The 13,807-nt window shown below is 49.7% G+C and overlaps 1 protein-coding gene across 7 annotated transcripts in view; it reads left to right on the forward strand.

The window, feature by feature from the left end:
* Positions 1–13,807, forward strand: part of LOC139228730 (tropomyosin alpha-4 chain) — a 210,809-nt gene that overhangs the window by 166,750 nt on the left and 30,252 nt on the right. For all 7 annotated transcript variants that reach the window (XM_070860025.1, XM_070860028.1, XM_070860027.1 and 4 more), the window contains 3 exons: positions 7,267–7,400; positions 9,064–9,181; positions 10,654–10,724. In XM_070860025.1, coding sequence (XP_070716126.1) covers positions 7,267–7,400; positions 9,064–9,181; positions 10,654–10,724 — 323 coding nt within the window. The remainder of the gene's footprint in view (positions 1–7,266; positions 7,401–9,063; positions 9,182–10,653; positions 10,725–13,807) is intronic.

Genomic DNA, 13,807 nt, shown 5'->3' on the forward strand with positions numbered 1-13,807 from the left:
GGGGGCCATTCAGCCCCTCGAGCCTGTTATATAAGAACAGGAGGAGGCTGTTGATCCTGGGGATGAGGGCGTTGACTTATGAGGAAAGGTTGAGTAGGTTGGGCCTCTATATTCTTTGGAATTCAGAAGAATGAGAGGTGATCTTATCGAAATGTATAAGATTATGAGGGGGCTTGACGAGGTGGATGCAGAGGGGATGTTTCCACTAGTGGGGGAGACTAGAACTAGGGGGAATAATCTTAGAATAAGATTTAGAACTGAGATGAGGAGAAATTTCTTCTCTTCTGTGAATTTGTGGAATTCGCTGCCTCAGAGAGCTGTGGAAGCTGGGACATTGAATAAATTTAAGACCGAAATAGACAGTTTCTTGAGCGATGAGGGGTTATGGGGAGTGGCGGGGAAGTGGATCTGAGTCCATGATCGGATCAGTCATGATCAGATTCCAACGCACTCCTGGCTGGCCTCCCACATTTTACACTACGGAAACCACAGCTCATCCAAAACTCGGCTGCCCATGTCCTAACGCGCATCAAGTTCTGCTCACCCATCACCCCTGTGCTCGCTGACTTATATTGGCTCAATTTCAAAATTCTCATCCTTGTTTACAAATCCCTCCGTGGCCTCGCCCCTCCCCTAACTCTAATCTTCTTCAGCCCCATAACCCCCCGAGATGTCTGCGCTCCTCTAATTCTGCCCTCCTTGTGCATCCCTGATTATAATCGCTCAACTATCGGTGGCCGTGCCTTCTGTTGCCTGGGCCCCAAGCTCTGAAACTCCCTCCCTAAACCTCTCCGCCTCTCTACCTCTCTTTCCTCCTTCAAGACGATCCTTAAAACCTACCTCTTCCTGACCTAATTTCTCCTTATGTGGCTGTATCAAATTTATTAGTTTTGTCTTCTAACACTGCTGTGAAGTGCCTTGGGGCGTTTTACTACGTTAAGGGCGCTGTTTAGTTAAGGGGTCTCACTGGATGGTAACCACTTCATGCTGGTCTGTGTTCTGTGTGAGAAGCTTATCTCCAAGAGCAATGAGAGGCCCGTGTGCCGATGGTGCTGGTGGAAGGCTGCATCCAACTCCCTCTAACAGTGTGTCTGGGAGAGGCGAGGGGGGGTCGTTGGGGGGTCGTTGGGGAAGAGGGAAGAGGAGGGTGTTGGTAGGGGGGGTGTTGAGGAGGGTATTTGGGTGTGTGACGGGGTGGAGGGGGATGTTTGAGTGGGTGGAGGAGGGTGTTGGTGGGGGATGTGTGGAGGAGGGTGTGTAGAGGGGGGGGGGGAGTTGTGGGGGTGGCTGGAGGTGGGAGGAGGGTGTTGGGGTGGGTGTGTGCAGGGCTGTGTGGGTTTGTGTTCACTGGAGGGTTTGTAGATTGAGTGGTGATGTATCCCAGGGGAGCCATGGATCGAAGCCTAGGCTGCCCATCCCCTGCCCTGGGTCTGTCTGGTGGGTGGTTACACAACAGTGTCACCACAAGCATTGCACATCACGGTTCCCCACACCACAAAGAGCCCGAGAATGGGAGATTGATTGGATTTGTGCATGTGTTTGATTCACTGTCTCCGGTTTATGTTTAAACATTCCCAGCTGGATTTCTGTGTCACTGGCCCCTTTTCAAATACCATCTCCCAATAAACCCAGCTGAAAATGTCAGCAAATCCATTTGTTGTTGTTACTGACTCACAAGATGGAGTGACTCGTAGTGAGACTACTCGGCTTGGCACGTCCCCATCCAATCAGGGAGAGGCTTTCTCTCTCTTGTGACAATGGGCTGGGCTCCAGCTTTGCCTGTGAGTATTGGTGAGGCCACACCTGGAATACTGCGTGCAGTTTTGGTTTCCATATTTACAAAAGGATATACTTGCTTTGGAGGCAGTTCAGCGAAGGTTCGCTCGGTTGATTCCGGGGATGAAGGGGTTGTCTTATGAGGAAAGGTTGAGTAGGTTGTGCCTCTGCTCATTGGAATTCAGAAGAATGAGAGGTGATCTTATCAAAACGTATAAGATTATAAGGGGGCTTGATGAGGTGAATGCAGAGAGGATGTTTCCACTGATAGAGGTGACGAGAACTAGGGGGCATGATCTTAGAATAAGGGGCCGCCCATTTAAAGCTAAGATGAGGAGGAATTTCTTCTCTCGGGGTTGTAAGTCTGTGGAATTTGCTGCCTCAGGGAGCTGTGGAAGCTGGGACATTGAGTAGATTTAAGACAGCGATAGACAGTTTCTTAACCGAAAAGTTATTAAGGGGCTATGGGGAGCGGGCAGGGAAGTGGAGCTGAGTCCATGATCGGATCAGCCATGATCGTATTAAATGGCAGAGCAGGCTCGAGGGGCCGTATGGCCTACTCCTGCTCCTATTTCTTATGTTCTTATGGGGGTTGCAATAGCAAAGGATAAGATGGAAAGCGATCTCGGAGTCTTGGTCGGCTCAACGTGTCCAAACGCTGCAGAACAGGAAATGCAATGGGATGTTAGACGATCCGGTGAGAACAGTAGGGTACAAGACCCAGTAAGTTGTGATCAATGGGTCCAATGTTGTGCTCACTGGAGGCAGAGAGCCCAAGATTGATCCTGAGTGGGGGGAGAGACTGGAGCGATGGGGGCTTTTCATCCTGGAATGGGGACGACTGAGAGCAGATGTTATCGAGGGATACAGGATCGTTAAGGGAATTGAAAAGGTAAATTTGGAAAATGATTTTAAATTGAATTCAGAGTGGGACAAAAGGACACTGGTTCAAACTAGCCAAGGCTCAATTTAAGACTGAAGTCAGGAAATTGTACACAGCGAGTGATCAACAGTCGGAATCAGCCCCGAGACACCGCACTGTGGGTGAAGGGGAGGTGTGGGAGGATACTTGGCCTTGCTGATAGTCTGCTGGATTATTTACACCCCAGCCTTGTGTAGTAAGTTCAGCAAACGAGCCAGAGGAAACGTTACAAGGACACCCTCAAAGCCTCCCTGATAAAGTGCAACATCCCCACCGACACTTGGGAGTCCCTGGCCAAAGACTGCCCTAAGTGGAGGAAGTGCAACCGGGAGGGCGCTGAGCACCTAGAGTCTCATAGCCATGAGAATGCAGAAATCAAGCGCAGGCAGCAGAAGGAGCGTGCGGCAAACCAGTCCCACCCACCCCTTCCCTCAACCACTGTCTGTCCCACCTGTGGCAGGGACTGTGGTTCTCTTATTGGACTGTTCAGCCACCTGAGGACTCATGCTAAGAGTTGGAAGCAAGTCTTCCTCGATCCCGAGGGACTGCCTATGATGATATGAGTAAGGAACGCGCTGACTTGCCATTTGCCAGCGGGCTATCCTGCTCTGTTGTTGATTTAAGGTTCGGGAGTTGGGACGCTCTGTGCCCAGTGACCAAGGTGCAGCGACTCCAGGCCTGTTGTTCACACAGTGCCATGTGCTGAGTCCTCGTGCTAGTGTGAGGGAGCAGAGGGGCTTCTCTCTGCAGGACATCAGTCACATCTCTCCACGTTCCTGTGGGTTCTTGCAGCTGCACAGCATCTCTCCGGTCCGGCTCCCACCCCAAACGTGGCCAACACCCGCGTCTCTCTCAAAGCTGCTGCCCTGCCCTGCACAGTTCGACAAACTCTTCACTCACAACACACGTTACATCATTGAGCTGTATCCCATCAGACAGGGAGTTCCTTGGCACGCTCTCCAAGCCACTCACACACACTGCACGGTTTGCCTGCAATGAGAAAGGCCCACTGTCCGAGACCGAGGAGGGGGGAGGGGACACAGGGGGGCGAAGGTGCAGAGATGGCGTGAGGTGGTGTGGGGTACCTTTGAAGATATAGACATTGTTAAACTTCAGTAACTGGGCTTATTCAACCGCTTTAACCAAAGATTGCCCTCTCTGCCTCCCCCTCTGCGCCTCCCTCAAATGAATGAATAAGAACATAAGAAGCAGGAGTCGTCCATTCAGTACAATCATGGCTGACCTTCGACCTCAACTCTACTTTCCCGCCTGATCTCCATATCCCTGGATTCCCCTAGACTCCAAAAATCTATCGATCTCGGCCTTGAATATATTCTGAGACCCAGCAGCGTTGGGGGAAATGACCTTTCTGAAGCAGTGTGAGGAAGCTGCCTGGTTTTACACTGGGATATTTTCCTCTGGAATACACAAGCAGATCATTTAGCTTTGGCTCTGCTGGATGCTCCATTGAGTGTCCTCACGGGTCTGGGAGTAGGGAGGTGAACTCCTCGCAGACTCTGAACGTGGACTAAAGCATGGGGCTCCTCCTCCTGTGGTGGGTTCTCGAGCTGTGATGTTACGCCGTGAACGTGTTTTGCTGCAGTGACTGTCGGTGCTGTCCAGTCGGGTGTGTTTCACACCATCTCTGCATCTTTTTGTGTTTTTGCAGCGGAGGAGCGGCGAATGAGGATACAAGGCCCAGAAGAGCCGAGGGCCCTGGGGCAGCACGGGCCAGCCCACACTACGATATGTGTGCGCACTAGGTCCATGCAGCAGAGCTGGTCTCCAGTCATCCTGGTTAACCCTTGCCGCTGGATAAAGGCCTAGCTCTGTCAAGCCCGTGTGGTGGCTGGTGTGCAACAGTCACCACATGTTAAAAAAATCCACACACCGATATCTTCTACCCTTCAACTGGAGTTCAGGACTGGAACATCGGGTCCTTCAGTGAAACACTTGACACGGTTTAACTTCAACAAAAAAAAGTCACTAAAAATATAATTAAAGCCAGGTGGTTTTATTCTTTTAACCATTGTTCCCCTGTGCTCGCTGACCACAAGCTTTGGTCTGGCAACGCCTCGATTTTAACAATGTTCCTTCATGACCTCGTCCCTCCCTATCTCTGCAGCCTTCTCCAGCCCTGCAACTCTGCCAGATCTCTGCACTCCTCCAATTCTGGCCCCTTGCACATCCCCCGCTTTACACCAGTCTGTGACTGGCGGCTGTGCCTTCAGCTGCCTGGGCCTTGAGCTCTGGAATTTTCTCCCTAAACCTCCCCGCCTCTCTACCTCTCCCATTTCTTAAAATCTCCCACTTTTTGGTCACCTGTATTAATATCTCTCTGTGGCTCGGTGTTGGGCTTTGGTTGATGACGCTCCTGTGAAGCGCCTTGGGACGTTTTTACTATGTTAAAGGTGCTATATAAATGCGAGTAGTTGTTGCTGGGTAAAAGTCTTGGGATTCCTTGCCTGATGCCAGCGTTGGGAGCACCTTCAGCGATGGGCTGCAGCAGCTTGAGGAGTAGGCCCACAGGGCATGGGCAATGAATAGGGTCCTACAAGTCTCGCCCATCTCCTCCGAAGATATCTCGAAAGCGCACCATGCATTCACCTCCAGCGACCTGGCCATCCCAGCCTTCTGATTTCTAATTGCGTTTCTTGCTCCGTGAGTTAGAGCAACAGAGAAGTGCCAAAGTAGTGAGAGAATTTCTGGAAGCAGTCTGTTGTTGGACTTGTCATACTCTCGCACCTTGTGTTAACTATTTCGGGCTGTGTGCCCTCGAGCCTTGTCTTGTCTTGTTGCCTGATGTTGAATTTAAGGTTTTTTTTCCCCGTCTCCAGCTGAGAACTGAGGCTGGCTCCCTTTTTTTAAAAAAAAAAATTGGGGAAGTGAGACAGAGTAACTTTAACTTTGAACATCTGACTTTGCGTCCTTCTTGGAAAAAATTTCCTCCAACCCAAAAGAAGATTGCATTTTCCCTCCTTTCCTCATATCCCTCAAACAACAGCAAAAAACAAATTATTTGGTCGTTTATCTGGGTGCTGTTTGTGAGATCTTGCTGTGCACATAATTTCCTTCGATTGCCCCAATGATTACACCTCGTTGCTACCTCATTGGCTTTGATGTGCTTTGGGAGGTCCCGAGGTTGTGAATGGTTCTGGAGAAACTTTCTGCTTCTCGGTGTAATGTGGCCACCTTCCCTGTTGGATAGAGATTGCATTTCCAGTTCCCCCTCCCAACCAACAAAAGGCCGAGCGCTCGAGATGTAGGATACAGAGAGAGCAACCGGAGTGATTGAAGGGATCCTGGATTATGAGAAGCAACGATGTAAATTCTCTCTGGAGAAGAGAAGGTTGAATGGTGATCTGATTGCTGTGTTTAGGATCCTAAGGGGATTAGATAATGTAGACTAAGTTTCACCATGTCCAGCACAGTCGACCCAGAGGACATGGCCTGCGTTTCAAGGTGGGAAATTCAAAACTAATATGCGGAAACAATACTTCAGTGAGCGCGTGGTCAGTCTATGGAGATGGTGGAAGCAATTCGTGTCGATTCATTCAAATGTAAATGAGAGAGATTTCTTACAGAAAATAACATTTTGGATGCAGTATCTGAGCAACGTGAGACATGCCGTGTGGTGAGTGCAGCGAGCTCGGGGGTGGGGAAACTGAGGACCTGTGGTTCCCAAAGTGCTCCCCCACCTGGGGTCTCCTCAGTGTTTGGGTCTGCTGTCGATTCATCGATAGAGATTGATCGCTGTGATTGGTCAACAGCTCCTATATCGTATCATGTGACTACTGGGGTGGGAGAAGACGAACTGCATGAACCGTGGTCTTTTTCTCATCTAGCAATTCCTGTGTTCCATGGTCTCTGTGTTGGGTGCGGTGGTGAAGTAGCTGTTGGATGCTCTGCAAGGCTGCACAGTGTGTGAATACAGAGGCAACTTCAACCCTATTGACTTGGACCTCTCGTGCATTTGTGGACTGCATGTTTGAGATTGAGATATTGGGGGGGGGGGGGGGGGATAGGTGGCTAGTGTGTTCCATGTTTGGGGGGGGGGGGCGGGGGTTACTCATGTTCCCCATAACTTCAGGGGGTCGGCTACTAATGCGCTCCATGGAACTGAGGTCTTTGATTGCTTTGTGAGTTTGGTGTCTGTGTGATAATCGACACATTGTGTCACCATGTTAGTTTTCGAGCAACTTCGTATTGTTAGTCTGAGATTGCAGTGGAGGTGGCCCTTCAATTAGTTACTTCCTGAGACTCCTGTTGTGCATTTGGTAAGTTCCCCTCCGAACTCCTGTGAGGAGACACTTGTGATGAGCGAGTGCACGCTGGATTAAAGAGTGAAAATGAACAATTGCCGCCGGAAACATTAGAAGTCGGCACTTGTCAAAAAGGCTTGTATCTTCTGTTTAGCTGGTCTGAGCTTCACCCTTGGAAAGTTTATCCAACTTTTAGAGCCTGGGAGAGGTCCTTCAGCCAACCAGTCTTGCTATATATTCTGCACCTTCTACAGTAGTAATGTTGTGGCGATCGGATCTAAACTGTGTGCTTTGCCTTCTCCTCAGGCTGAAGGAGATGTGGCTGCCCTCAACAGAAGAATCCAGCTGGTGGAGGAAGAGCTGGACCGGGCACAGGAGCGTCTGGCCACTGCCCTGCAGAAGCTGGAGGAGGCGGAGAAGGCAGCAGACGAGAGCGAGAGGTGAGTGGTGGTAAACTCTGCCAAACATCCTCACTCTGAGGATGGTCGACTACCACAGGCTAACCCTCCCACAAAGAGAGTGTTCTGTGAAACGTTTCCCAACTTCCCCGAGAGCCTGGAGTCCTCACTCCATCAATCAGTCGGATATTACAACTGTTGGGTGGTGACTCTTTGGGATTCTCTGCCCCAGAGGCCTGTGGCTGCTCGGTCGTTGAGTGTATTCAAGACTGAGATTGATGAGATTATTGGTCACTGAGGAAATCAAGGGCGGGAAAGTGGAGTTGAGGTCGATGATCCGTGTTGCATTTAAGGGGAAGCTAGATAAACACTTGGAGAAGGGACTAGATGGGTATATTGATGGGGTTCGAAGAAGCGGGCTAGGTGGAGGCTCGTGTGGAGCATAAAGGCCAGTCCAGGAGATGCACGAGTTCGGGGCCCAGAAGAGGCGAGGGCCCAGGGGCAGCACGGGCCAGCCCATACTGCGATATGTCCGTGCAGCAGAGCAGGTCTCCAGTCGTCTTAGTTAATCCTTGCCACTGGACCAAGACCTAGCTCTGTCAAGCCCGTGTGGTGACTGGTGTGCAATGGTCACCACACGTTAAAAAAATCCACGCACAGGCATCTTCCACCCCTTCAGGATATAGTTCGGGATCTGGAATATTAGGTCCTTCATTGAAACACCTGTGAACTCATCCTTTTTGGTGGAGAAGCAAGTTATCCTCAATGCGAGGGACCGCCTGTGATGGGATGAAAGGCCGACATAAACTTGTTGGGCCGATTGGCCTGTTTGTGTGCTGTAAATTCCGTGTAATTCTACGTGAATTGGTTTGGAAGACGAGCAGCTGAAACTCATTTTATTTTGGGTCAGACATCATTCATGGGAATGGGTGGCCCTGGCACAGTCTTCCATGCGACATAGAAACATAGAAAATAGGTGCAGGAGTAGGCCATTTGGCCCTTCGAGCCTGCACCGCCATTCAATGAGTTCATGGCTGAACATGCAACTTCAGTACCCCATTCCTGCTTTCTCGCCATACCCCTTGATCCCCCTAGTAGTAAGGACTACATCTAACTCCTTTTTGAATATATTTAGTGAATTGGCCTCAACAACTTTCTGTGGTAGAGAATTCCACAGGTTCACCACTCTCTGGGTGAAGAAGTTTCTCCTCATCTCGGTCCTAAATGGCTTACCCCTTATCCTTAGACTGTGACCCCTGGTTCTGGACTTCCCCAACATTGGGAACATTCTTCCTGCATCTCACCTGTCTAACCCCGTCAGAATTTTAAACGTTTCTATGAGATCCCCTCTCATTCTTCTGAACTCCAGTGAATACAAGCCCAGTTGATCCAGTCTTTCTTGATATGTCAGTCCTGCCATCCCGGGAATCAGTCTGGTGAACCTTCACTGCACTCCCTCAATAGCAAGAATGACCTTCCTCATCTGCTGATATTGAGTACACCGGTATTGGGCAATGCTTTGTAGTCAAACCTCAGAATCTAGTACTAGTGCGCTGCTACACCACTGAACACGTCCATTGGCCCTTCATTGCACTGGTTGAGTTTACATCGATTCACCTGTTGGAAGTTTAGTGCTTTAGACCAAATTACTTCTGCTCCCCTAGCTGGTTTATCCCGTTTAATTGCTGGCGTGTTTACTCAACAGAGGGATGAAAGTGATTGAGAACCGTGCGCTGAAGGATGAGGAGAGGATGGAGCTTCAGGAGCTGCAGCTAAAGGAGGCGAAACACATTGCGGAGGAGGCCGATCGCAAATATGAGGAGGTGAGCACCAACAGGCCATCTTAACAATACTGTTCAGAACACCGCCCTTCATTAACCAGCAGCACTCTATGGGGTCACTGCGACCAATATCACCACACACCAGACCAACAACAGACACCGCTCTTTCCCTGTAAGATGCAAGCTGTTCAATTAGTGCAACATAGGTAAACATGGCTCTTCACACCGGGGGGGGGGGGGGGGGCAGGCGCTATGGGTAAAGTGACTCTCCACACTGGGGGCTCTGGGTTAGAGTGACTCTCCACACTGGGGGCTCTGGGTTAGAGTGACTCTCCACACGGTGGGCTATGGGTTAGAGTGACTCTCCACACGGTGGGCTATGGGTTAGAGTGACTCTCCACACGGTGGGCTATGGGTTAGAGTGACTCTCCACACTGAGGGCTATGGGTTAGAGTGACTCTCCACACTGTGGGCTATGGGTTAGAGTGACTCTCCACACTGTGGGCTATGGGTTAGAGTGACTCTCCACACGGAGGGCTATGGGTTAGAGTGACTCTCCACACGGTGGGCTATGGGTTAGAGTGACTCTCCACACTGTGGGCTCTGGGTTAGAGTGACTCTCCACACTGGGGGCTCTGGGTTAGAGTGACTCTCCACACTGTGGGCTATGGGTTAGAGTGACTCTCCACACTGAGGGCTATGGGTTAGAGTGACTCTACACACTGGGGGCTATGGGTTAGAGTGACTTCACACAGGGGACTGGGTTTACAGTGACTCTTCACATGGCGCTATGGGTTTAGAAATGGGCATCGTTGTGAAGTTCCTTACTGATGCCTGTCCCCAGTTGCCGGGAAAAGCTGGTGATGGGTCTTCTCCTCCAATGGCTGCAGTCCTTTTGGTGAAAGTGCTCAGCTGCCATTTAATGTGGACTGGGCCTCAGTACCAATTATACTTGCACTGGGAAGCTGTGCTCTGTATGTTGTTCCAACAACCAATAAACATTTTTTGAACTGAAAAATTATTTTGAGTAAAAAAAAAAAAAAAACTTTTTTTCAGTTCATGTGCAATTTGAGTAGTTTAATCTTGCATCAGGGGAAATGGAGATGGACCGTGATCTCGTTGAATGGTGAAGCAGGCCTCAGGGGCTGAATGGCCTACTCCCTGCTGGATCAGCCATCCATTGGCTGTTGTCCTGCTGTTATTATGCTCTGTCCTGGGGCTCGCGAAGCTAGCAATAGTTTCTCCCCCAGCTGTCTGAAGCTGGGTGTGGGGGTGGGCTGGGGCAGCCCATGTTGCTCCTTGGAAGGGGCCTTCCATTTCCACCATCCACGGCGTTGCAGCTGAGCTTGGTAAGTTGGTGGGTGATAGATGATAAACGTGCTGTGCCCACGCGTGTTGTGTGTGAGTAAGTGCAAGTCCCCCCGGGAGGAGATGCTGTTTTGGGGGCTGCGTGGTTTCAAACGAGTTTGTTGCTTGCGGATTCCTTTCTCACTGACTCTATTTGTTCTCCGCAGGTTGCTCGTAAACTCGTCATCCTGGAAGGAGAGTTGGAGCGTGCTGAGGAACGTGCTGAGGTCTCGGAGATGTAAGTCCCTGTGGGTGGGATGAAGCACGGTGTAAGATCATATTGTCGCCTGTTCCCCGACTTATTCCAATTCTGTCCATTAGTTCACGGGTTGGGTTTATATAATCTTTTAGCTCAATCCTTGCTGTGTGACACTGGCACCAATCCGTTGGATCTTTTGATTTTGCCGTGTTTGGTTCTTGGTGGAGTGGTGGGACAGGGGTGTGTGTGTCTGTGTGTGTTCACGTGTGGTGATCGTGAGGTGAGGGGGTAATGGTCTGTGCTGTGATTTTCATGTGGGAAGATGGAGTTTAGAGCACATCCACAGCACTGGGTGCAGGTGTCTGTGGGGTGGAGGGACACTGCGTTTGTCGAAGTGCTGTGGTCATCGGAGGTTCAACAGTCGGGGTCTAACAGGCGTTTCTGCAACCGCTGATTAGTCCTGCCTGGTGTGTCGCCTGCCTGGTGCCAGGATAAAGGACATCACCGAGAGGGCGCAGAACATTTTAGAGGCAGAAGAGTAACAGCCAGAGGCAGTGGTCCATGTGAGAGCCAATGACACAGGAAGAAAAAGTCTTGAGGTCCTGCAGGCAGAGTTTCAGGAGCTCGGAAGGAAAGTAAAGAGCAGGACCTCAAAGGTAGTAATCTGTGGCTTGTTCCCAGTGCCACGTGCTGGTGAGGATGGGGAAAGGGAGGTAAGACAGGTTAATGCGTGGCTGGAGAAATGGTGCAGGATGTCGGCTTATGATCCCTGGGGCAGGAGGGATCGATACCCTCACAGGATGGGTGAGTGAGTGCTGTGGGAGGGGGTTGGAGCACCTGAATGAAATATTGGAGAGGAGAAACAAGCGGCACAGAGGACTGGGAGAGGCCAATAGTTGAGGAGGAGGAGGGTTCAGACTGGGCAAATGCGAGGCCGTGCATTTGGAGTGCGTGTACGTAAATGCACGGAGCATGGTAAATCAGGTTGGTGAGCTGCAGGCACATGGTCGTCACGTGGGGCTATGGTATCGTGGCAATAACAGAGACCTGGCTCAAGGAACTCGATATTCCTGGGTACACGGTATTCAGGAAACATAGGGAAGGAACAAAGGGTCCAGGGAATGGCAGTATTGATCAAAGAAACTATTCTGGCACTGGAGAGGGGTGCTGTGGTTGAGGGGCCAAAGACAGAATCTATTTGGTTAGAATAGAGGAGCTGTTACACTAGTGGATGTATACTATAGGCCACCAAATAGTGAGAATGAGACACATGAGAGACATTTCAGAAAGGTGCAAGGACTACAGAATGGTGATCATGGAGGACGTCAATAATCCTAATAGAGACTGGGATAGTAACGGGGCAAAGGGGGGGTGGGGGAATTCCTGAAATGTGTACAAAGGAACTTTCTTCATCAGTGTGTCTCCAGCCTGAGAGAGGGAGCAGTGCTGATTCTGGTTCTGGGGAATGAAGTGGGGCAAACGGAGCACGTTTCACTGGGGAGCATTTGGGAAACAGTGATCACAATATCATCAGGTTTAAGAGTAGTTGTGGAAAAGGACAAGGTACAATCAAGTATAAAAATATTTAACTGGAGGAGGGCTAACTTTGGTGAGTTGAGAAGCGTGTGGCCCAGGCGTATTGGAATCAAATTGTCAGGCAAAACAGTAAATAAACAATAGGAGAGGCCTTCAATGCAGAGATAGTTGAGGTACAGAATCGAGGGGGAAAGGAAAGGCATTAAAAGCTAGAGCTACCCATCTGACTGAGATATAGAGGTCAAAGTGCGACAGAAAAGGGAGGGGTGTTGCAACAATTGTAAGAGAACCAAGCTGAATATGGAAAGTACAGAGGGGATCTAAACGTGGGAATGAGGGGCAAAGAGAGTATGAGAATATTACATAGAATGTATAGCACAGAAACAGGCCGTTCAGCCCAACAGGTCCGTGCCGGTGTTTATTCTCCACTCCAGCCTCCTCCCACCCCTCCATCTGCCCCCCCATCAACATATCCTTCTATTCCTTTCTCCCTCATCTGTTTATCCAGCTTCCCCTTTAAATCCATCGATGCTATTCACATCAACCACTCCCTGTGGGAGCAAGTTCCACATTCTCGCCACTGGGTAAAGAAGTTTCTCCTGAATTCCCCATTGGATTTATTAGTGACTATCTTATAATTATGGCCCCTAGTTTTGGTCTTGCTCACAAGTGGAAACATCTTCTCTGCGTCTACCCTTTCCAACCTTTTCATAACCTTAGACTTCTATCAGGTCACCCCTCGGCCTTCTCTTTTCGAGAGAATAGAACCCCAGCCTGTTTGGTATAGGCTCTCAGTTCCGGTATCATTTTAATAAATCCTTTTTTTGCACCTTCTCCAGTGCCTCTGTCCTTTTTATAATATGGCGACCAGAACTGTTCCCAGTGCTCCAAGTGCGGTCTATCCAGGTTTGATACAAGTTTCACGCACCTTCTCTGCTTTTCAATTCTATCCCTCTAGAAATGAACCCTAGTGCTTGGTTTGCCTTCCTGTGGCCTTAAGACCTGTTGCTGCTTTGTGTATTTTTAGCCCCAGGTCCATCTGTTCCTCGACCCCATTTAGACACTTATTTTCCAAGGAGTATGCAGCCTCCAATTCATCCTACCAAAGTGTACCACCTCACATTCTCTATATTGAAGTTAATTTGCCAATTACATGCCCATTCTGCAAGTTTATTAATGTCTCTGTACTCTCCTACATTAACCACACCCAAAATTTGGTGTCATTGTCAAATTTTGAAATTGTATTTCCCATTCCCGAATCCAAATCATTTCTATAACTGGTGAAGAAAGGTGGTCCCAGCTCCGATCCTTTTGGAACACCATTTCCCATCTTTTACCAATTTGATGAACTACCTTTTAATCCATACTCTGTTTTGCAGCCAGCTTGCGATCCATTCTGCTACCTGTCCCCTGACTCCACATGTTCTGACCTTGGCCGTGAGCTATGTTGCCGCTAGTTATTTTGGGTGCACGGCCCCATTGAAATTCCGCGCATGCACGGTTTTTCCATTTAAACGTCACTGAGCGGCCTGCACGGAACCTCCCAGACTACTGCGCGGCCATACAACTTACAGAAACATTGGTCA

The sequence above is a fragment of the Pristiophorus japonicus genome, chromosome 18 (genome assembly GCF_044704955.1).
Source record: "Pristiophorus japonicus isolate sPriJap1 chromosome 18, sPriJap1.hap1, whole genome shotgun sequence".
NCBI classification, from domain to species: domain Eukaryota; kingdom Metazoa; phylum Chordata; class Chondrichthyes; family Pristiophoridae; genus Pristiophorus; species Pristiophorus japonicus.